Here is a 20,702-nt window from a genome sequence, read left to right on the forward strand (position 1 = left end):
ATGATACTGCAGGGGAGGATCACAGGCTTGGAATAAACCTTACACTTTCGAGGGGTGAGACAGAGCATACCGTTTAAATAAAATGTAACACCACAATCTCTTCTCTGTGAAGAGATGTTTGGTAGATCCCCACTCCCAGCCCAGGCCGTTGCCTCGCTGGGCTCAGCACAAAGCCAGCAGCAGCCGTGGCACACTGAGGTGTCTGCATCTCTCCATTGCTGCTGCCTTCCCACCCTGACTGCTGCCCGGCAGGCTGGGCCTGCCCCACACCTGGGAGATGCCTCCATGGGACACTGCCCTGCGAGGCACCTGCCTGGAAGGGTGACACCATCCTCCATGGCCACAACAGCTGCTTTCCTCACGGACACCAGCCACACGCCGGCATGGCCGCTCCTGGAGATGGCACATACTCAGCTGAATCATGGAATCATTTGGGTTGGAAAAGACTTCTAAGATCATTGTGTCCAATCACTATCCCAGCACTGCCAAGCCTACTAGGAAACCGTGTCCCTAAATCCCACATCTGTGAGTCTTCTAACTGCCATCACTTCCCTTCAGTTCCAATGCCTGACCACCCTCATGGTGAAACAATGTTTCTTATATCCAATCTAAAGCAGCAAACCTCGAGGCCATTTCCTCTAGTCCTGTCTCTTGTTTCTTGGAGCAGAGGCCAACTCCCACCTGGATACCGTCTAGGACAACGTCCCCCTGAGCCTCCTTTTCTCCAGGCTAAGCACCTCCAGCTCCCTCAGCTGCTCCTCACAGGACTTGTGCACCAGACCCTTCACCAGCTCTGTAACCATTCTCTGGATTCGCTCCAGCGCCTCCTGCACTGCAGGGCACAGAGCTGGACACAGGCTCTGATCCTTTCCCTGCTCCTTCTGGCCGCGCTATTCCTGACACAGGCCAGGGTGCCACGGCCCGCAGGACACGGGGCTGCCTCGCGTCCCGCAGCTCTCGCCCTGCGGCTCCGGCCCCTTTCCGGCCGGGCCGCTCGCCGGGCGCTGCCGGGGCCAGGGGCGGGGCACAGCCGAGGCCGGGCCGGGCCCGTCCCTCGCCGCCGGGGCGGGAACTTCCCGAGCCTCGGGAGCAGCCGCTTCCGGGTGAGCGGCGCACGCAGCCCACGTGGGCCCGGCGGGAGCGGCGGGAGCCAGGTCGGTGCCGGGGACCGGGGCCGGGATCGGGACAGGGACACGGACACGGACACGTGTCACCGCCGGGCTCTGCCCCCTTCCTCCCCGCGCCACACGTGCGCGCCCGAGCGGCAGCGGGGCTGGGAGAGGCGGCTGGTTGCATGCGGCTGCTCCATCGGCGGGCCTGCTGTGGTTTTCTCCCCCCAGTTTTCTCCGGAGGTTCCTTTCCCCGAAACTCGGAGCCATGACGTCCCTGGCGGAGCAGCTGAAGCGGCTGGCGCTTCCCCAGACCGATCCCAGCCTCCTGGACCGCAGCGAGGTGGCATCGCTGCTCTTCACCTGCAAGGAAGCCGCGACCATTGACAGGGACACGTTCTTTGCCATCGGTGAGTTTGGCTGCTTAGATGGCACTGGTTTTAAAAACACTCCAAAAAACAGATGGAGGAAGATGAATAGGAGAGGCAAACCCGTATTCAAAAAAGGCCAAAAGAATAGTTGAAGAAGCTGCTGGCTGGTCAGCATCACTCCAGTCCTTGGGAAAACCAGTTCCTCTACGAGCACGTTTCTGGGCAATTGAGGGTAAGGTCATGGGGAAGAGTCAGGGATCACCAAGATGCTCAAGGACTGGCGAATTTGCCCAATAAGGGAAAGTTGATGAGAGGAATATCTCTGGTCTCAGTCAGTCTGGAGAAGAGAAGGCTTTGGATGTGTCTCATAGGAGCCTGCCATTGCCTTTGAGGATATTCCCAGAAGATGCACCAGGCATGCATGGCTGGAGGACAGGAGACAGTGGGAATAAGTTGGAAAAATAGGAGTTAAAACTGGATAGAAGGAAAAGCTTTTTCATTGTGAGGACAGTCAAGCATTTAACAGGATTGTCTGGGGAGATTGTGGTTGGGAAAAGAAAAAAAGTGACTTTTTTGAAAACTTTGACAGAATAATGCCCTGAGCTACCTAGTCCAATTTTGGAGACCCTTTTAACCCTGCTTTGAGCAGAGCCTGGGACTGGAAATCTCCCAATGTGCCTTCTGACATGAGTCCTGTGTTTCATGAAAACATGTTGATGCCTTGCTCTTGGGTAACGTTATGGTCACAAATAATGTGAAGTGGCAGTAGCCTTTGCAGTGTTGGCACACTTCAAATTCCTTATGCTCTATCTCTTTCCATATCTATATACATTTTTATCCAGGCATGTGATACTGTTGAATAAGAAAGCTGTTTTCTAAAACCAGGCAGATGGGTATCATGTTTCCATTTTAAGTAACAGGATTGTAGATATATATCGTTGATGCAGCACCATGTGTTTTTTTTGGTTTCTTAAATAGTTACTCTAGAACTGCTTGGCTGAGTTTGAGGATGGAGTTTTTATGGTCTCTTATCCAATATTGCACCTCTGATCCAGTATTTGATCATTCCACTGTTAGAAAAAAATAAAATCTATACATTGGGTTTGAGTTTCCTGCATTCCAGCTTGCATCTGTTGTTCTCCCATCCTTCCCCTGTGCATCTCTGAGAAGAGTGGCTCCATCTCCTTGATAACCCACACCATATCCTGTTAAGTAGCTGCAGACAGAGGAAGATTTCCTTTTGACTCTCTCTTCTCCAGGCTGAGCTGTTCCTCCTTTTCCTTTTATGTTGTTTTCCAGCCCCTAGACCATCTCAGCATTCCTCTGCTGAACTCACATCTAGAAATGTTTTTCTTCTACTGATGATCTCAAAATTGCACACAGGGCTCCAGCTGCAGCTCACAAATGGAAGGGGCAGTTCCCTCAGCCTGCTGGCCATGCTCTCAGGGACAGCACAATGCAGGATGCTGCTGGCCTTCACTGCTGCAGGAGCTCTCTGCTGATAGTTGCTAATGTTGCTTTTCTTGGCCAGTTGAGAAATAGTTCCAAGTATATCAAAGGTTTTGGTCTTAGGCCTCTTTGGTTTGCTTGGTAAGGATGACATGTACCAGTATAGCAAAAAAGTTGGGTGTGCCAGTGAGGAAGTAAGTGGGTAGGACTGGAGAACAAAAACTATTGTGTTAAAATTTCCTCCCATTTTTAAATTTTTTTTCCCCCCACAGGGTGCACTGGCTTAGAAGAGCTGATGGGCATTGATCCTTCATTTGAAGAGTTCCAGTCCAGTTTGTTTAGTTCCACAGCCAAAGGCCTTGAACGCAGTGTTCAGACTAAAGCAGTAAATCAGCAGCTGGATAAGAATATTTCATTGTTCCTCATTCACCTGTCCCCCTACTTCATGCTTAAGCCAGCCCAGAAGTGCCTTGAATGGCTGATTCAGAGGTAATCCACTGAATATCCTACATGTCAATAGATAAGGCTAGAGATGCAAGATTTATTTCTCCCCAGTGAGAAAAATTTTGAATAATTTTACTTCAGCTTTCTGAAAATAGGATAGAATGTTAATAATTTGCATTTAGACTTAGTCCTTATGGGGCCAGATGCTCTTCTTTGCTAATTAGATTTTTGTCTTTTGATAAATTTCTGTGATTATTTTGATCTGTCATGATATTCTGTATAAAAGCAATTTCACCAAAGTTGCCCAGCCCTAGGCATCTTACAGAGCACACAGAGAGGCACTTCTACATTGTGCATTTAGAAGCGGGCTTTGTAAAATAGCAAAGTTTCAATATTAACATGAGTCATGAACCTTAACTATTCTTATTTCAAGGTTTTGTAAGAAGGTGTGAAGAAAAAAACAATGAAGTATTTTGTGATGTTTTATTTATTTATATAAATTAATCTATCCAAATGCAGAAAGTGCAGTACTTCTTATTATGAAAGAGTGTGTGGTTTTCCTGAAACATACTTCTCTGAGTCACATTTGTTCTATGCATTTTTATTCTATGCATTTCTATGTATTTTGTTCTATGCATTTCTATGTATATTGTACTGAGAGATTCATACTAGATTTTTGTAACATCTGATTTACTATATAAGCCGGTGCTGAAGAAATTAAGATAATTTTTAGTTGTACAGGGACCTAAAATTGTTGATAGTGAGAGGAAAAAATATGCTAGCACTGTTTTTTTTCTTGTAGCACATGCAGGCCACCTTGAGTTTCTGGACTGTAGGTGGACCATAGATCTGAGTCAGTGTGAAAACCATGTCAGGTCTTGCTTAAAAACAATTAAACAAGGTATTCTGAGAAGAATGTCTATTTTCCTCTTTGCTTCCAGATATTTTTAAACTACACATGTATGTTCTTTTCCTTAGATTTCACATTCATCTCTACAATCAAGACAGTTTGATTGGTTGTGTTCTGCCATATCATGAGACTAATCTATTTGTGAGAGTTATTCAACTTTTAGATATAAAAAGCCCAACTCATAAGTGGCATTGGATGGATCCAATACGGGTAAAGTACTTAACAGATGCAAGATAGAGGGACCTTGAGGGACTTTATTTAATAATATCTTGACCCTTCTACTCTGCTTATGAATATGGTCCACCAATTTATGTGGTTAGTTGTAGAACTGTACTGAAAGGTTTAATTACAGGAATGGAGCCCTGGTTGCTGTTTCTGCTATCTTTCTTTAAAGGTGAAGTTGATATTAAAAAGCTTTGACTGTAATTACTCTTTTTTTTTTGCTAAGTTAAAACATGCTTTTGAGGTGTAAGTATTTGCTACTGCTAGGAAGATACATAAATTGCTAAAATTTAGGTTTATTTGCATGTAGGTTAAATGTAATTCTCTTCATCACCCGTCTTAATGTAGACACAAAACATTCTAACAGTGTGTGGCAATCCATTACTTATTTCAGTTTTAATGATGTTAACTGATCAGTAGGATTAATTCAGAGATTATTGTAATTTTGACTTTCTGTGCTTCACTTTACTCTGAGTGTTCTAACATTACTTTTTTCCTCTGTGTAAAGAAACCTGGAGTCCCTCTGGCAAGGGGTACTGTCATTACACACTGCTACAAAGACCTGGATTTCATGGATTTCATCTGCAGGCTGGTGGCAAGATCTGTGAAGGTTGTTCATTTATTCTAGAGCATTGTTTGTTGTCACTTTGTCTTCCCCATGTTTTTATAGTAATGTGCTATTTCTGAGTATTTTGAATTCATTCATCAGTATGAGAATTTCTTTTGTTATAATTTGTGAAGATGACAGTCTGTCAGAAGTTCTGTAGGGAAGTGACTGAGAACCAATAAGCCATGACAAAGCAATTTGGCCATACTGTATTATTTACTGTGTTGCCTCTGGGTACTTAATTGTCCTAATTTCTTCCATAAACTCATTCCTGCCATTAATCTTTAACTGTGCTCTGAATTTCCATGTCTCTTCTGGGGGTTTTCATAGGTCTTTTAAATACACATCTTCAAATATTAATGAGAATTTGAAATTGAGAATGTTAGAAGGTGGGCAATTTTTTTTTGTTTTTTCAGTAAATGTCAAGTAGAGGGCTAGTTCTGTAGTCTCAGAAGGGTAAGATGTATCACAGATCCAGTTATTTAGAGGATTGGGATGCATCTGCTGTCAAACTAAGCAAAGCAGACACAGTAACAGAGTATTCACAGGTGTAGAAGGAGGTGTTAAACATAACACAGTTGAGCTTCTTGGCTGTCCAGCTCTGAGTCTTGAGCAGTGCACCAGGATCACAGGTGATTTTGGCTGCCTTACTCTGATTAATCACACTGGCACCCATTTCCATCTGCCCTGTCTGTGAGGAGGAGCAGGAACCTCTGGTGAGGGTTGCTGCTGTGAGGGGAGATGACTTCAGTTGTGCCAGCAGGAGCTGCTGGAGCTTGCAGGCTGGAGTTCTAAGATTTTGGTGGTTTGAGGGAAGCCACATGTGCATTTCCACTTGCCCTGATGTCTGAACAGCTGATTTTTTTTTTGTGATCCAGGTCTTTTCAGAGTGTCCTGGCAACTCAGCTCAACTGAGAGTTCTCCTTGTGTTTTATGCTTCCACCATTGTGTCAGCTCTTGGAGCTGCAGAGAAGATAACAGACACTATGGTCTCTCTGCTGCTTCCTTATGTCCAAAAGGTGGGTGAAGCTCTGTATCCCTCCTGTGTGATGAAGTGCACTGTGTTCTGCAGATGCACATAACCTCACACAAATAACCTCCAAGAGGGACATCCTGTGTGATACATACTGTACCACTCAGCCTGATTTGAAACCTCAGGCAGGTGAGGGTCCATGGGAAATAATGTTTTTTCACACCTCAGATGAGCACTTTAAGAACGGTTTTCTACTCTGCATGAGGAATGGAGCTGTGAGAAATGGATACACAGATTGAAGAGTGTCTTTGCTTTGAAATTTATTACACTAAACCATGAGGGAATTGTGTCAGGGTAAATAGCCTGCTCTAATATCCTTTTTTGTCCATGGTTGTTGCTTTGTCAACAAACAAAGCAGTAGTTAATAAATATGTCTTCTTTGTCTGTGGATCCTGCACAGCTTTTTCTTCTTGGAAGTTGAGTTTATAGATACCTTAAACATTAACACGTGGAAAAGAACATAGTTGGATTCCATGGATGTTAGAATAAAAATTATTTTTATGTTAATGTACTCTTTTGTGTTATTCTGTGTTAAAAATTCGCCTTTGTCTCTTTTTCTAGGGCTTGAAATCCTCTGTACAGGATTACAGAGCTGCAACATACATGATAATCTGCCAGATGACAGTAAAAGTGACAGTGGAGACTTCCTTGGTGCATTCCTTGATGGTGCAGATAAGCAAGACACTATTTAAAATGCCCTCATTAATCAGGGACGGGCTGGCTTGCTTGAACCTACTTCTGCAAACTCAGAAAGGAGATAAACTTGGGAAAAAGTAAGTCTACGTGAATCAGATTTTCCCACTTTCTAAAATTCCAAACTGCGCTTTGATAATTTGCAATTTTTATATCCTCAGCATTAAAGAGATACCTCCCTGTCAGAAGTTTTGGTAGTTGATATTTCAGAGGGCTTGTAAGTTCCTTTGGCTTACTTTGAAAATTTGTATGCTCACTGCAGCAGAGAAGTGTCAGGGGTGTGAGCTGGTCATCTCTTGGTGCTTCTCTTAGTGAGAGACTGATGCCAGTGTGCAAAACTGAACCCTGTCAAGTAAGAGGTTTTCTGGAAAGTACAAAGAAGTTCTGCCCCTTCAATGGAAGGGCTTTGAGTTGGTGTAGTTTAACACCTGAAGGATAAGTGTTTCTCTACCACCCCTTGTTTGGTCTCACTTCAGTTGAGGTGTTCTCCTGGAGGCTTGTGTGGTGGATTCCCATCCATCTGTCTGCCCTGCTCTGGCACAGTTGGCTTCTGCTGGTAACATGCATTTGAACATAGTCCCACGTGCTACAAGGAATCTGCTTGCTGGCAGAGAGGAGTATTCTAATAGGAAAAATCTTCTGAGAGATATATAGAGTGATTACTTGCCAGATGCTTAAACACTGTCATGGGTTGTTTGTCAAAAGAGCAGGTATGGGGTTGATGTGTTATGCAGCATCCAGCCAGGTGAGTGTAAAAGGAGACAAGGTGAAGCTCTGTGTGAGCCAAAAGGGAAATGGCTTCTCCTCAGAGGATCTGTCATTGCACAATTACTTCTCATCCATTTAGCTGCTTCTGGGGAATAGATATGCTCCTTGCAGTGTGAGGATGTCTCTTCCTGTAATTCATACAAGTGGTTTTCCTTTTGCTACCAGCTTTGCAAAAAACATAGGTAGGTTCACTGTGCCATTGCAGCAGCTGTGCTCAGCATGGCTGGCAGTACCCTCTTTTCTTCTTGGATATTACATTTGCCAGTAAACATCTGGCATTAAGTGGAGCCCTTTGAATTTTTTCAGTGTTTGTTTACAATGGGGCTGTTACCTGATGCTGAAAATTGAATCCTCGTGAAATCTGTATAGTTTTGAAAGTGTTTGTAACCCAGATCAGCATACACACTTTTCTTTTTTCTCCCTTTTAATTGTGCAGGCCATTTAATTATCTGTGCAAAAGCCCAGAACTGGTAACATTTTTGCATGGCCTGTCAGCAGGCTATGATATCTCTCCTCTCCTCCACTACCTGTTGCCTCACCTTGTTCACACCATCATGAAAAGTGATACAGGTAAGTTAGCCCAGGTTCTTTGTAAAACTTGGATCAGCCTTAGGATGGATAACTGTGGTAGATGTCACAGCTGTGTAATTGCTTCTTCCATTGAAACTCTGCCAGTACCTGTGAAGACATGATTGAGCTTTTGTGTGTTTGTTGGGTTTTTTTCTATTTTCTTTTTTTTGTTGTTTTCTTCTTAGAGATGTATTGCAGTACTGTGAAATCTTGGGTAGATTGCATGTACTCCATATGTGGTTAATTAGGGACAACTGTGTTTACCCAGTGATTAAATGTGCCTGGGAACAGTCTGGGGCAGCAAGGCTGGCTGGCTTGTAGCCTGTGTCTGTGCTAGAGAGTCTGTTTGCACTGTGGCTTTGTAATGCTGAATCATGACTGGGGAAGCTGTTTTGTTCAAAAGGTCCAGATTCACACCAAGGAGTGCTCTAGGGTAGTTGCTGGCTTTGAGCAGCAGATCTGGAATATGCCAAAGCATCCTTGAGTTTATTGGCAGCAATCCAGGCTTTGGCATTTTAATGACATTGGTGTAAAGCATTGCTAATGGATCACAGAGAGTTAGTGCTGGATCACTGTGCTAGAGCACTGTGGTCTTCCAAGTTGTGTGCTTGGTTCAGCAGAGGATGATGCTGCAGAAGCTGTTTGCTTTATCAGTATGAGGAGACTGTTCTCTAACTATTGTTCATCTTCTATGATTGTTCTTAGAGGAGCAAGAAGAATCCGAGGAGACAGAAAATGACATTTATATCAAGCATCTTCAAGCTATTCTTGAGAGTATACCACTGGAAAAGGATTTAGATTCCCTGTTGGCTACGTGAGTTGACTTCAGTTCTTTTTCCTATGCAGTAGTGCAGTCACTTCTGGTTTAATAATAAATAATTCCTGACAATGGCATTAGCATTATATCAGCATTATATTATATGTTTTTATGAGTTCATAAGTTAAATCCAGATGTGGATTTTGAAATTTAAACATTCAGTAACCCAGAAGAGTCATTCATTTAGCATTTGTGGGAATAGTTGTGGGACAGAGGGAAACTTGAAGCCAGCAGCAAATCTGTACTTGCAGTAAATAGTGTATATTAATCCTAATCTGTTAAGAACTGTGCTTTATAACAGTAATGAAAAGATACTGTGCAAAACATGGTGGCTTTTCCTTTTGTTTGTAATTTTAGCAAGTTTCTTGAAGAGTTTATCTCCTGTGGCACAGAGGTTGAATCTAATCCCACCAAAATGGCTGCACTCAATCAAAAGATCCTTCCTCTCATCAGACTTCTCGAGAGAAAGTAAGTTCCATTTTTCTGTAACATACCCACAGTCTGTAGAGTGGTGATATCAGCTATGATCTTGGATTATTGGGTGTAGTAAGTACTTGTACTACTACAAGTAGTCTTGCTGAAATAGATACAAAAGGAATAACTGACTCCTAATCTCTGTCCAAATTTTGTTTTACTGATTGTCCTTACATATTTTGTTATCACTGTAATACCTGGACACAGACCTACTGGCTTTGTACAGCTCTTTACTTTGCAGCATGACCTTCTCTGCTCATTATGTCTCCTAGTGGTCTGCAAATCATTCCGTTTCCTTGGTTTTCCCTGTATTTCTCCTGTAAATACATGGTTTTTTATAATCCTCTGCAGAACATATTGATGGTTTTGCCTTTTGGCAGGTATCCTAAAGCCTTAGACTCTGTGTTGGAGAAGCACCTGGAAGATTGTGCAAATGAGGCTGACCAAAATCTTTTTCATCAATTTATTTCTCTTTCATTAAGCTGTGGCAAGTACGAGGTAGGTAGGATTATGAACCTAGCTCTTAAATGGTTATACTGTCAGAAGGCTGATTTTTAACATAGTTCTGCTCTCTGTTACTCCTTATGAACAAACTATCTACCATTCCTACAAAAAAAAAGAAAAAGACAAAACAACAACAAGAAAAAAAACCAACCCAATACCAAAGTAAAGGATCCTAACTTCATTAAATATTTAGGGGGAGGGAGCTTGGTCAAAATTGAGGTTAAACAAAAGCTATCAGGTCTTTTAAGGTTTTTTTCATAAGGACTCATAAGAGTGAGATTTTTTTCCCTGGTTAGAATTTATACATTTCCACCTGCTCCAATTGCTACCAGTAATTTTTTTCCTTAGACACGTGGCCACTACATACACTGTAGAGGTCAATAGTGACAACACAGTGGTGCCCAGCAAGGCCTCGAGGATGTTGTCAGTGGCAGAGTCTGTTTTGGGAAAGCTGAGAAACAACTTCATCACTGTTGAGAGAAGATGGCTTGGTCCTTTTCCTTGCACTGATTTTATGAATGTTTGCAGTCAGTAACAGGGAAGAACAGAGTGACCACAGAGTTCTTCCTGTGCCATTTCTGAAGAGCAATTGAAACTCAGCCTAACACAGAATAATCATTGCTACAACAGATCTGGCTAAGGAATTTATTAGAAAAGCTGGTTAGTATTATGGCTGTTGTTTGCAATGATTGAAGGACTGAAAGCAAACATGACAAACTACAGAAAGAAGCGCTTCCTGTATTTTTGTACTGATGTAACAAAGGCAGAGTAACAAGTGGATTAACAGAAACACAAGGCATGCAGAACAAAGGCATATGACTCTCTTCCAGCTTTTAAGGTTCCTGAGATAAGTGCACGCAATTGGACTAGCAGGGATGCCTTTTTAGCAGTTTCTGTCTGTGCTGTGTCACACTGACATTCACTAGAGCTTTCTCAGAATCCTTAGATAAGCGTAATGCTTTTCTAGGACATAATGGTGTCTGGCTTACTGTACTTCTCAAGCTATCTTGCAAAAACTTTTTGCAACAGTGAAGAAATTTCATAATTTAAAACAGTTATACGATATCATTGTACTGTAGTTTAACTTTCTAGTTCTTGATTTTGCCGGTTTTCTTCTGATACAAAAAATTGCCATAAGAATGTCTCCCATTATCTTTATGTATATTTAAAATATTTTTAACATGCACCGGGGTCACTGTGAAATCTATATTTCAGTTTCTGGAAGTCTGTGAAACCTCCCTTCTGCTTAGTTTGAATCATCCTCAGCCTGCTGTGCGGGTCCTGGCTCTTCAGCATTTGAAAGATGTTATTGAAACTTCAAAGGTTTGTGTCTGAACCTCTCCCTTACAGAACTGATTTAACATGGAATGTCTTCAAAAAGCTGTTTGCCAAACTTAGCAGTTGAAGCTGAGTGGTATGTGAGACTGCGCCTACGTCATCCTTTCTGCTTTTCATGGTGTTTTCAGTAGGCTTCTGTCACCATTTCCCCCTATTCTGGAGTCTGGATATAGTTCTTGTTGATTAAGCTGCTCACATTCTCCTAAAATCCAAGTTAGTTAATATTTCTGGTTTTCTTTCTTTTGTTATTGAAAGTTAGTCTACCTGTGAGGTTTAATTTAGATGATATTACCACTTCTCTTACACTAGAATTCAGATATTAAAAGCCTGTGAAGTGTTCGACAGACAAATGATTTATTTTCTTTATTGACTCTGTTTCCTTTATTTTTTCAGGAAGGCTTTGATCAGGCATTTTTACAAGAAGCAATTTTTGGACGGCTCAAGGATGACAACAGAGATGTTGTGATGGCTGCTCTCAGTTCTTTGGAGGTAAGTGTGTGTCTTTTGGCATGCGAGATTTTACCTGGTCTCCAATGTGTGTGTGTCTGGAATGTATTCTGTGTAGTTGTCCTTGTGTTCCTGTTGCATGACTTCTATCCTTTAACAGGATGAAGCAGCACAAATACAGGAGGCTTGTGTTGTTTGCCATCTCACAAATTCCCCCCAGATCTCTGCTCCCTGATCCTTACCAAGGGATAGGCAGTTAAAGTGAATTTATCTGTTTTGTTTTTCTTTTTTTAAAAATGTAGCTACTGAAGCATACTTAAATCTTTGATTATTATTTGAGGCATGCTTCCTGCTTATTCTGTATGTTTTTCTATAAAAAGGCAAGGCACACTATCTGTCTTTTGGATGGAAAGTGGTGCAGTCACAAGACTTTGCTCCAGTGAGAGGTGCTCAGCTGAGTTTTTCCATATGCGAGTCATTTGGTCAGTTGATAGTGGCAAAGTCCTGAGCTCCAGCTCAGCTTTACTGGATAGGACTCTGGTATGCATTGTACTGATTGTTTCCAGCTAGAGTAACAGTCTCTCTTCATGGCTTCTGCTAGTAGTAGTGGAGAATATTATTAGTAGTAGTGGAATTGGTCTTGTGTGTTCATTCATTCTTGATCACCAGTAAATAGGAATAGAAGCACGTGAGGGCTCCTTTAAACTTTAGTGTCTTTTGTTAACGTGCCTGACATTTTTGTGATCCAGATACAATGTAAAGTAAAAGCAATTCTTATTTAATTGTAATATAGTTTGCATGTCATTTATCAATTTTACCAAACATTTCCACATTCAATAAATTCTCCATACTTTAGCTATCAAGAGGGCATACTGGGCAGCCTTATTTCTTCTTTTCACCTGATAGTATTTTCATTTCATGAACATCAGCAGGAATGCAGTTAGTCATATTTGATCTCTGTTCCCACTTGGTATAGCAGATGCATTTTCCATTATGATGTGGTCAACTGTTTTGTATATTGTTGTATTTTCATTCATTTTTCTTGATTATCATTCAGATTTTCATAGAACAAGTCAATCCAGAAGTATTAGTATCAAGTCTTTTGAACATTTTCCAGAAAGCTGATCTTTCAAAGGATGGAAAGTGGTATGTTTGTGCTTTTTTTTTTCAGTCTACATTCTTTCTGTACAAATTAATTTTTTTAAAGAAACTATAAAGAGTACTTTAAAAACTGTGTTTCTCTGCAAATGCTTTTTGTTATGCTATGTCTATGCTCAGTTACAAGAGAGATGTCCAATTATTTTCGTACCATTTCGCATTAATTCCTTATTTGTTGTTACAGCTGTTAAGATACAGAAAATCACCGTGGAAAATAGAGAACAAATCAAAGAAATGTTGCTGATGTGCTTGAGTAATGTATTTTCAACATGTTTTGTTCTCTTTCAGGTACAAGGTTTTGGAGCAAACAGTAAAAATTTTAGTCAAAGAGGAGATTTTAAAAGAGAAGAAAGAACTGCTAGATGCAGCAGTAATGCAGTTGTTACCTTTTATGATAATCACTAATGCAAATTCAAAATCTGCAGACTGGAAAATGGCTGTTTGTTTGTCACAGTCTGGTCTCTGCTCTTTACATCCTTTCCTGAAAGGCTGGCCAGAAGGTAAAGTGTTCCTTGTAACTAATTTGATAGGAGAAAACTTGTGGCAAGTTAGGACCTCCTCCTTATTGAACCTAAACACATATTGAAGGATGCAGGCTGTCATCAGGCTATCATGCTGTAACTGAATGGATTTTGAAAAAAAACTCTTTGAAAAGAGGTAGAAATTGTTTAGTATGTTTGTGACTAATTCTAAATATTACTGAGCCACCAGTATGTTGATATGTGAATTTTATACCTAGATTATTGATTTTTTTTTTCCCCCTTGGAGTAGCTCTTGAAGAGGCAATTAAATCTACTGAGTCTGCAGAGTTGGTTGGAGTGGCCAATAAGAAAATGATTGGTCTGCTTTCTCGAAATTTGACATCAGAGGACCCTTCCTTACTATTGCAAATGGTAAGCGTACCATGTCAGCCTAACCTTAGAGAAGCTTTACTTTTCAGGTGGTGACTGATTACTTTTCAGGTAATTAAACAAATGTGATATTGAAGAACTTTGCATGGCTGCTCTAGGCACTAGTGTGCTATCATCAAGCTGCTAGGCAAATACATGTATATATAAAAATTGTATCTATTTATGTCTGTATGTATTTATATACAATTTACATATATATATATATAAAATACCAAACCATAATACTATCCATGTAAAACCAATTTCTTCCTTAACTTAAGGAACTGATTACCTTTTTTGACAAATGATTAGTGTAACTAAATTTGAGGAATTTTTACTTTAGTGAAAAAAAAATTTTTGAGAGTAAGCAGGTATACCTGTGGGTAGTTCATAGAAACTGATGTTTATGCATTGCAAGGTTTCAAAGAGTACAATTACAGCAGACAGTCACTTTTTACCTATGATAGAAACTAAACAGTATTACACCATTTTTCATTTACATGTTCAGTTTAGTCATAGGGAACTCCCACTGTTTTACTGATTTTTGTTGTCCTCCACTCTTTTTTTCTAAGGTTGATGACCTGATACTTGTTGCTGAAACGGAATCTGACAGTGTGAGACAGAAAGTAACTACTCATATAATTGGTGCAGTGCTTGTTCAGCGCTGCTGCAATGCACGGAGAAAGGAAAATTATCTTCCAGTGGCTATCAGAGTCCTCCGCTTCTTGGATAAAAAAATTAAGAATCTCAGAAGTTGTGAACCTGCAGAGGTAAGATGTAAACTGTCTGGAGAGGGCATTTTCTTTGTGCTGAAAACAGTAGTAAGAAGGTTTTAAAATTGTTTTTACTGAAGACCAAGTTCAGAAACTTGAAGTGAAAAATCTCACCTTCATTTCTTCTCAGAGCAAGAACACACACTTGGCAATAGTGCCATTAAGAATTACTCTAATATTTTATGTGTGTTTCCATTGGAGTTTTCTTGGCCTATTTTGTTGAGAAACAGCTCTAGGGTTTTTTTCTGTGTGTAAGAAACCCATGTGAGCAGGTTGTGTTTCTGTGTGTACATCCCCTCATATACACACATAGTGGCACATGGTAATTATTTATTCTGACCTCAGGTTATTCCATTAATGATTTTTTTGTATATGCAAGTATCTGAAACATGGATTGTTTTTCTGGAACAGAGCTAGATGAAAGTGTTAAACTGACTGTCAAAAATGTTGCAATTCCCAATCCCTTTGAAGAGATATTTTAGAGAGACTGTTATTTTACTCTTCTGTTACTTCATTTATGTACACTGTAATTATGGTAGAAAGAGCTAGCATAGGTTTTAAAACTGCAGATGCAAGTTTCAATGTAAAATCAGATATGTAATTCACTCCATAAGGATACCTCTTTGGAGGTTGGAAATGAAATGTTACTGAATTTTAATGCTAAATTTCTGGTTTCTTTTGCATGGAATTGTGACAGAATACATTAAAATCGATTTTCATTCGCAGGAAACTCCCCTAAGCTGGTCTGTTGAAACAGTAGAGGACACTTTGGTGCCTGAGGACTTGTTAATTGCATATATAGAAAAGCTCAAAAGTGATGAGACTGCTCATGCAGAGGAGTCAGCAATAGTTCTGTTCTTATTGAAAAACTTCATTAAAGGCCTAAAAATTCCCATGTCCTTTGTAAAAGGTAGGTGTTAAGATTTTGCCTGTTACTTACACCATTGAAAAAGGAAAGTTGTTTTTTTTTCCCCTTCAGAAGGTGTTGGAATCATGGAAATGTTGCTTCCCTAACTTTCTCCTTTGCTAGTGACATCTGTAAAGATTGCTTACTTGTGAACATGAAATCAACCAAATGTATTGTCCTCTTTTAACTAGAGATGTCTGTTTTCTCCTGGTTTCTGAGGGTGTTCCTATGCACCTGCTGTGTCTTAATTATAACCTGTATTTTTTAGAGATATACTGGTGGAATCCTGAATCTCTGAAGCAAGATAGCCGAGACTACCTGCACATCATTTTGGGGCTGTTTGACCTGCTTGTCAGTGGAGCTAGTGAGGGAAGAGATGCTCTTCAGTACAGAGCATTGATGAATCTCTTATTCAAGGTATTATTTTTGCATTTGGTGCTCTGAATGATGAGTCAGAGTCATGAAACTATTTCATGGTTGCATTACTTTTAAGGAAAACTGAGAAAAATGGTCAACAGGTCATGCAACACTGCTTGTGGCATTCAAGTACTGTGAGGAGATGGAAGTGTAAGCTTCAGGTGCGTTACTTGGCCCTAATTAAATGTAATACTGGAAAACTAAAGTTAAAAAACAAAAGATAAATGTACTATTGGAGGCAAAGATGAAAACAACACTGATTCGCAGGACAAGATCAAGTGCCTAAAGTTTGAGGAAAAGGTTTTGGTTCTAACTGGTAGCAAGACAAAGGGTTGATTTGTAAAATTTGTTAGTGTTTAAATACAGAAACTAGAAGGAAAACTTCTAGGAGAACTTTTGTGTTTCCTTATTACATCATCTCATGGTTTTTCACATGCATATGTAATTAACATCTGGCCTTGTGCAGCGTTTACTCAATAACTTTTTCTTCCCAAAAGGCACTGTTTCTCTGTTGTTCTGAGACAAAGTTCTCTTTCTGAGACAAAGTACTCCTTTGAAGTGGGTGGGATGGTTTATCAAAGGTTTTCAGTAGCAGTTTGCCAAATAAATTAAACAAGTGCTTTTTTCTTTTTTTTTTCTTTTCCCTTGTGTTAAATTTAAGGAGCATCTAGAAAATTCAAAGCTTCTCTTCAAATTCCTTTCCATTTTATGGAGTTACAATTATAACCTTTCAAATCAACTGAACTATGAAGTCAGTGCAATGCTACAGACTCAGGCTCTGTATATTGGCTATGCACTGCTTGAATCACAAGCAGACCAGAACAAGAAACGACTGCTATCACCATCATCTCCAGGTAGAGTAAAATTCTATCTGTCTGTCTGTTGGTCTGTCTGTCTCTCATCTTAGAACTCAATCACTGTACTTTTTAATTCTGTGCAATTTTACAATATTTTATACCATGAAGGGTATCTCAGGTTATTTATGTTCAGCTTCACTGGGCTGAGACAGTTCTCTTGCTGATTCACTGGTGCAGTTGTAAGTCCAAGCTTGAAGTAATTGAAGCTACTTTTTTTTGATTTTATAAGTGTTAAAGTAGCACAGGGCTGTGCTGAAGGAGTCAGTCACAGGACATTACTGTCTGTGCAGTCTCAGGGTGTGACAGTCAGTAGCAATATATGAGCTCTGAGCTTACACATGAGTATAAGGACTGTGATGAAGTTCAGAGTCATGAGTCTGTGAGACTCGTATTGGTTTTGTGCACCTTAGAGGCTTACAGTGAAAAGAGACAACTTCTTAATTCCCAAGTAATGTTGATGCCTCTTCAGGGACAGCTGCAGTAAAATTTTCACCACTCACTTTACTCTGTTCTTTTCCTCCTTCCCTCATTGTTCTTGCAGTGGTGGTATCTTTGCTAATTAACTTGGCTAGTCCTGTGAGTGAAGTTCGAAGGGCTGCTCTCAACTGCCTCCATTCCTTGGGAGGAATAAAGGAGTCTCTGTTTCATCCTGTCCTTCAGCATTTGGAGCAAAAGACAGAAGAGATTGTATCTGACCCTACATACATAGCACAGGTATTTTTTTAATTAAGGTGTATATTAATACAAGTTTTGTCTGCTGCTGTGAGCTTCTGTCTCACAGAAAAGAAATCAAATTAACCAGGAAAGTTGTTTGTCTTTGTATCCAATAGTGGGCTGACTTATAATTGTTTTAGGAACTATAAAAACATTTAGGTGATTTATTACATGCAGAGGGCTGAGAACCTAAGAGGCATTAACAGTGGTTTATTTCCAGATGAAGAACTCTGCTTATATATAGATGACAGTGTTATGAAAGCATCAAATAATTGTTCTTTAAGGCATTTTTATTGCAAGAAAATAACTTAATTTTTACTTTGCTAATGAACCAGATTATGGGAACTCTATTTGAGGATATTGAGACACAGTCAAAACAGAAACCCCAGAAAAAAGAATTGTTGGCAGCTTTGGAAAACATACTTGATTGTGTACAGAACCGTATTTTCCCATCATATATTGCAAGAAACTTAATGAAAATTCTTCATGAAGTCCATGGTGAAGTAAGTGCTGCCTTTTGAGTTTTTTATGGATTCTGCACTTGAGTGAAATGCTGAAATCACATATAATTTAGAAAAAATGCTGTTAAATAATTCCACAATGTATTAGATTATTAGGTATTAAGTTGACACCTCCAGTAATATGCAGTGAAGCTGCAAAGTATGGTTTAATGAAACATAAAATGTTTGCATGCTCCTTCTGGAATGTAATGGCTGCAGAATTTTGCATTGGAGTTTTTAAAGAAATTTCCTTGATATTACTAAAGAATACTGTTTCAGAAGAGATTGCTGCAGAAGAAATGTCTTACTTTGGTAAGTGAACATTGAGTTTTCTGTACAGAATTGCAAGGTATCAAGTAGTGACTGTGAATTTCTTTTATATATATTAACCTAGTCTTATCTAGCATATTCAGAATTCTCCAAGTGCTGGAAAATATGACTTCAAAGTTCAAAAAATGAATTAAATTTGAATTTTTACGTCCTGTTCAGTTGTATATGTCTTGAAAAGATTATGGACTGCATAGAGGGCGTTAGTTGTTTTGCTTCACATTTGGGTTTTGCGGAAAACAGCAATCATAAATGGGTGGAAAAATTACCTTGTTTCTGTACTTTGAAATTATGAAATACTGTTCTGCAAATGAAAATAGCTAAGGAGCAGATGAGCAGGTACTTGGGGTAATCTCATATTATACCTTATATTTTTCCAATTGAACAGCTGCTGCCTAAAATACTGTGTGCAGTATGGTCCAAGAGAGGGGATGCTGCAGTAAAATGAAGCTGTGCTACTGGGAGGTTGTTAAACTGAGAATGGATAAAACCTCCTGTTATGCATTTTCTCTGTTTGCAGGTGGTTCTCTCTCACCTCTTGCCTGTACTAGAGCGTCTGCTAGAGAAGGTCTCTGATAATGCTGAGGCAATGTTTAAAGATGAAGTCATTCTCCTGCATCTAATCCTTGGAAAGTTTAATGAATATTCAGCCACCCTCCTGAGCAAGAATGACGATAGTCTGGATTTATTTATCAAAAGTCTGCATGCTGCCAAGAAAATATACGAAGAAATTCCACCATTTCAGATCACAGCACTTGGGCAGGTATGGCTTTATGAAATACCTTTTATTTATTTTTATGCTTAAAGCAGCTAGCAGTGTTTGAGATTGGATTTACAAGGGCTCTTTCAGTGGAGAGGAGTCCATAGCTTTTGACCTGTCTTTTTTTTACTACAAGATTTCAGTGTCTCCATACTGCCTTTGAAACATCTAAACAGGCTGCAAAACTTGAACTCTTAAAATTATCAGAAGGAGATATTGCTGCTTGCTCTACTTTTTGCATTTTGACAAGCACAAAATAGCAATACTGTATTTGCTTGCAGATGAGTTCCTGTATCATTATAGATACTGCTGTTCCACAGGTTTTAGGCTTTTGTCAGTCAGGCAAGAGCTTTACTTAATGTTTTTCATCTGAGGAAAAATTGTCAACAAAATACAGTAGGTGAGAAATAGTTTCATTTGAAGGAAGCTACAGATTCAGGCCTGCATTGGCCAGGTGTAGGCATGTCCTTCCTAAAGGCTGGCAACAGCAAGTTTGTTCCCCACACCAATCAGTTGTGTGAAAAATTTCAGAAATCAGTTTGTCTGTTGGATATTTCATGTGCCTGTGATCTACCCCTTTTTGTATATGTCCATTCCTGGATATATACAAGTATGTAGTTAATATGCAGTTTTTTGCAGTACTCCATGATAGGATGTGTCATACAGAATCCAACATATATTAATTCAACACTTTGCAATTTTGTTACCCTCTTAAAGTAAACCTCTCTGCATCTTTTTTTTTTCCCTTTTGTAGATTACTAAGCCATTCTTTGCAGCTGTTTCAGATGGGATGGTGCAACAGAAGCTACTAAAAGTATTGTTTGACTTACTCTTAGACTGTAAGAACCCACTTTGTGCCCAGACAATCAGCAGTGTGTTTAAAGGGGTAAGTGGCAACCTCCAGAAATATGTTTAAACCCATTGCAGTGTGATTTTGTGTCACCTACATTCAGTAACACTTGTTGTTTATATCATTTATAGTGGGAAAGGAATGGGAAGCTTCTTGTCAAAGAATAGTGTTAATAGCATGAAAATTTTGTTAAGTGACTGCTTTTAAAAGGTGTTTCTTTAATAGCCACCTATCAGTCACTTACTACACTAAGTGAATGAATGCAGCAGAAGTCACTTCTTTTCTGCTGCACTGATTTTCATTTTCTGGGAATATGACAGGAATACGTGGATTATATACTTATGTGCATGAAAGAGATGTGTTTTTAAAAAAGGCAGAGCACTGATATGTTATGTGACAAATTTTCATTGGTGCTTGCATTGTTATTGTTTTGTTTCAGATTACAGTGTGTGCTGAGCAGATTGTCAAAGAACTGGAGCCTCCTGAGAAAACCAAAAATCTGGCCACTGTTCAACAGACTAGAAGGCAGAAAATGCAGCAACAGAGGTAAAGTAACTAGAAACCCACAAGTATTATCCATGCAGTCTGAAAACACCAAATGTATTTTCTTAATACTTTGTATAGTTTGCACTGAAAACACAAGCAAGCATTTCTTCTTTTCACAGTAAAATAAATCCAAGCTACTTTTGGCATGGAGAAACCAACTCGTGTCACTGTTTGAGAGCTTATGGAAATACAATCAAAATGTATTTAAAAATCCAGTATATTTAATTTTGACAGTTGCTGTTATAGA

The 20,702-nt window shown here is 39.8% G+C and overlaps 1 protein-coding gene across 2 annotated transcripts in view; it reads left to right on the plus strand.

The window, feature by feature from the left end:
* Window positions 1-1,094: 1,094 nt before the first annotated feature.
* Window positions 1,095-20,702, plus strand: part of HEATR1 (HEAT repeat containing 1) — a 34,926-nt gene continuing 15,318 nt past the window's right edge. Inside the window, exons 1-25 of one of the 2 annotated variants that reach the window (XM_064708472.1) lie at window positions 1,095-1,154; window positions 1,341-1,519; window positions 3,202-3,418; window positions 4,352-4,493; window positions 5,014-5,115; window positions 5,991-6,131; window positions 6,707-6,918; window positions 8,043-8,176; window positions 8,882-8,990; window positions 9,351-9,461; window positions 9,848-9,965; window positions 11,187-11,294; window positions 11,703-11,798; window positions 12,814-12,902; window positions 13,203-13,414; window positions 13,686-13,807; window positions 14,377-14,574; window positions 15,304-15,487; window positions 15,753-15,901; window positions 16,563-16,755; window positions 17,300-17,472; window positions 17,808-17,975; window positions 18,820-19,062; window positions 19,814-19,945; window positions 20,349-20,455. In XM_064708472.1, coding sequence (XP_064564542.1) covers window positions 1,378-1,519; window positions 3,202-3,418; window positions 4,352-4,493; window positions 5,014-5,115; window positions 5,991-6,131; window positions 6,707-6,918; window positions 8,043-8,176; window positions 8,882-8,990; window positions 9,351-9,461; window positions 9,848-9,965; window positions 11,187-11,294; window positions 11,703-11,798; window positions 12,814-12,902; window positions 13,203-13,414; window positions 13,686-13,807; window positions 14,377-14,574; window positions 15,304-15,487; window positions 15,753-15,901; window positions 16,563-16,755; window positions 17,300-17,472; window positions 17,808-17,975; window positions 18,820-19,062; window positions 19,814-19,945; window positions 20,349-20,455 — 3,602 coding nt within the window. In that variant the 5' untranslated portion in view covers window positions 1,095-1,154; window positions 1,341-1,377. Of the gene's footprint in view, window positions 1,155-1,185; window positions 1,520-3,201; window positions 3,419-4,351; window positions 4,494-5,013; window positions 5,116-5,990; window positions 6,132-6,706; window positions 6,919-8,042; window positions 8,177-8,881; window positions 8,991-9,350; window positions 9,462-9,847; window positions 9,966-11,186; window positions 11,295-11,702; window positions 11,799-12,813; window positions 12,903-13,202; window positions 13,415-13,685; window positions 13,808-14,376; window positions 14,575-15,303; window positions 15,488-15,752; window positions 15,902-16,562; window positions 16,756-17,299; window positions 17,473-17,807; window positions 17,976-18,819; window positions 19,063-19,813; window positions 19,946-20,348; window positions 20,456-20,702 lie in introns of those variants that run through there. The other variant, XM_064708473.1, reaches the window with a different exon arrangement.

This window comes from Zonotrichia leucophrys, chromosome 3 (genome assembly GCF_028769735.1).
Source record: "Zonotrichia leucophrys gambelii isolate GWCS_2022_RI chromosome 3, RI_Zleu_2.0, whole genome shotgun sequence".
Lineage (NCBI taxonomy): Eukaryota > Metazoa > Chordata > Aves > Passeriformes > Passerellidae > Zonotrichia > Zonotrichia leucophrys.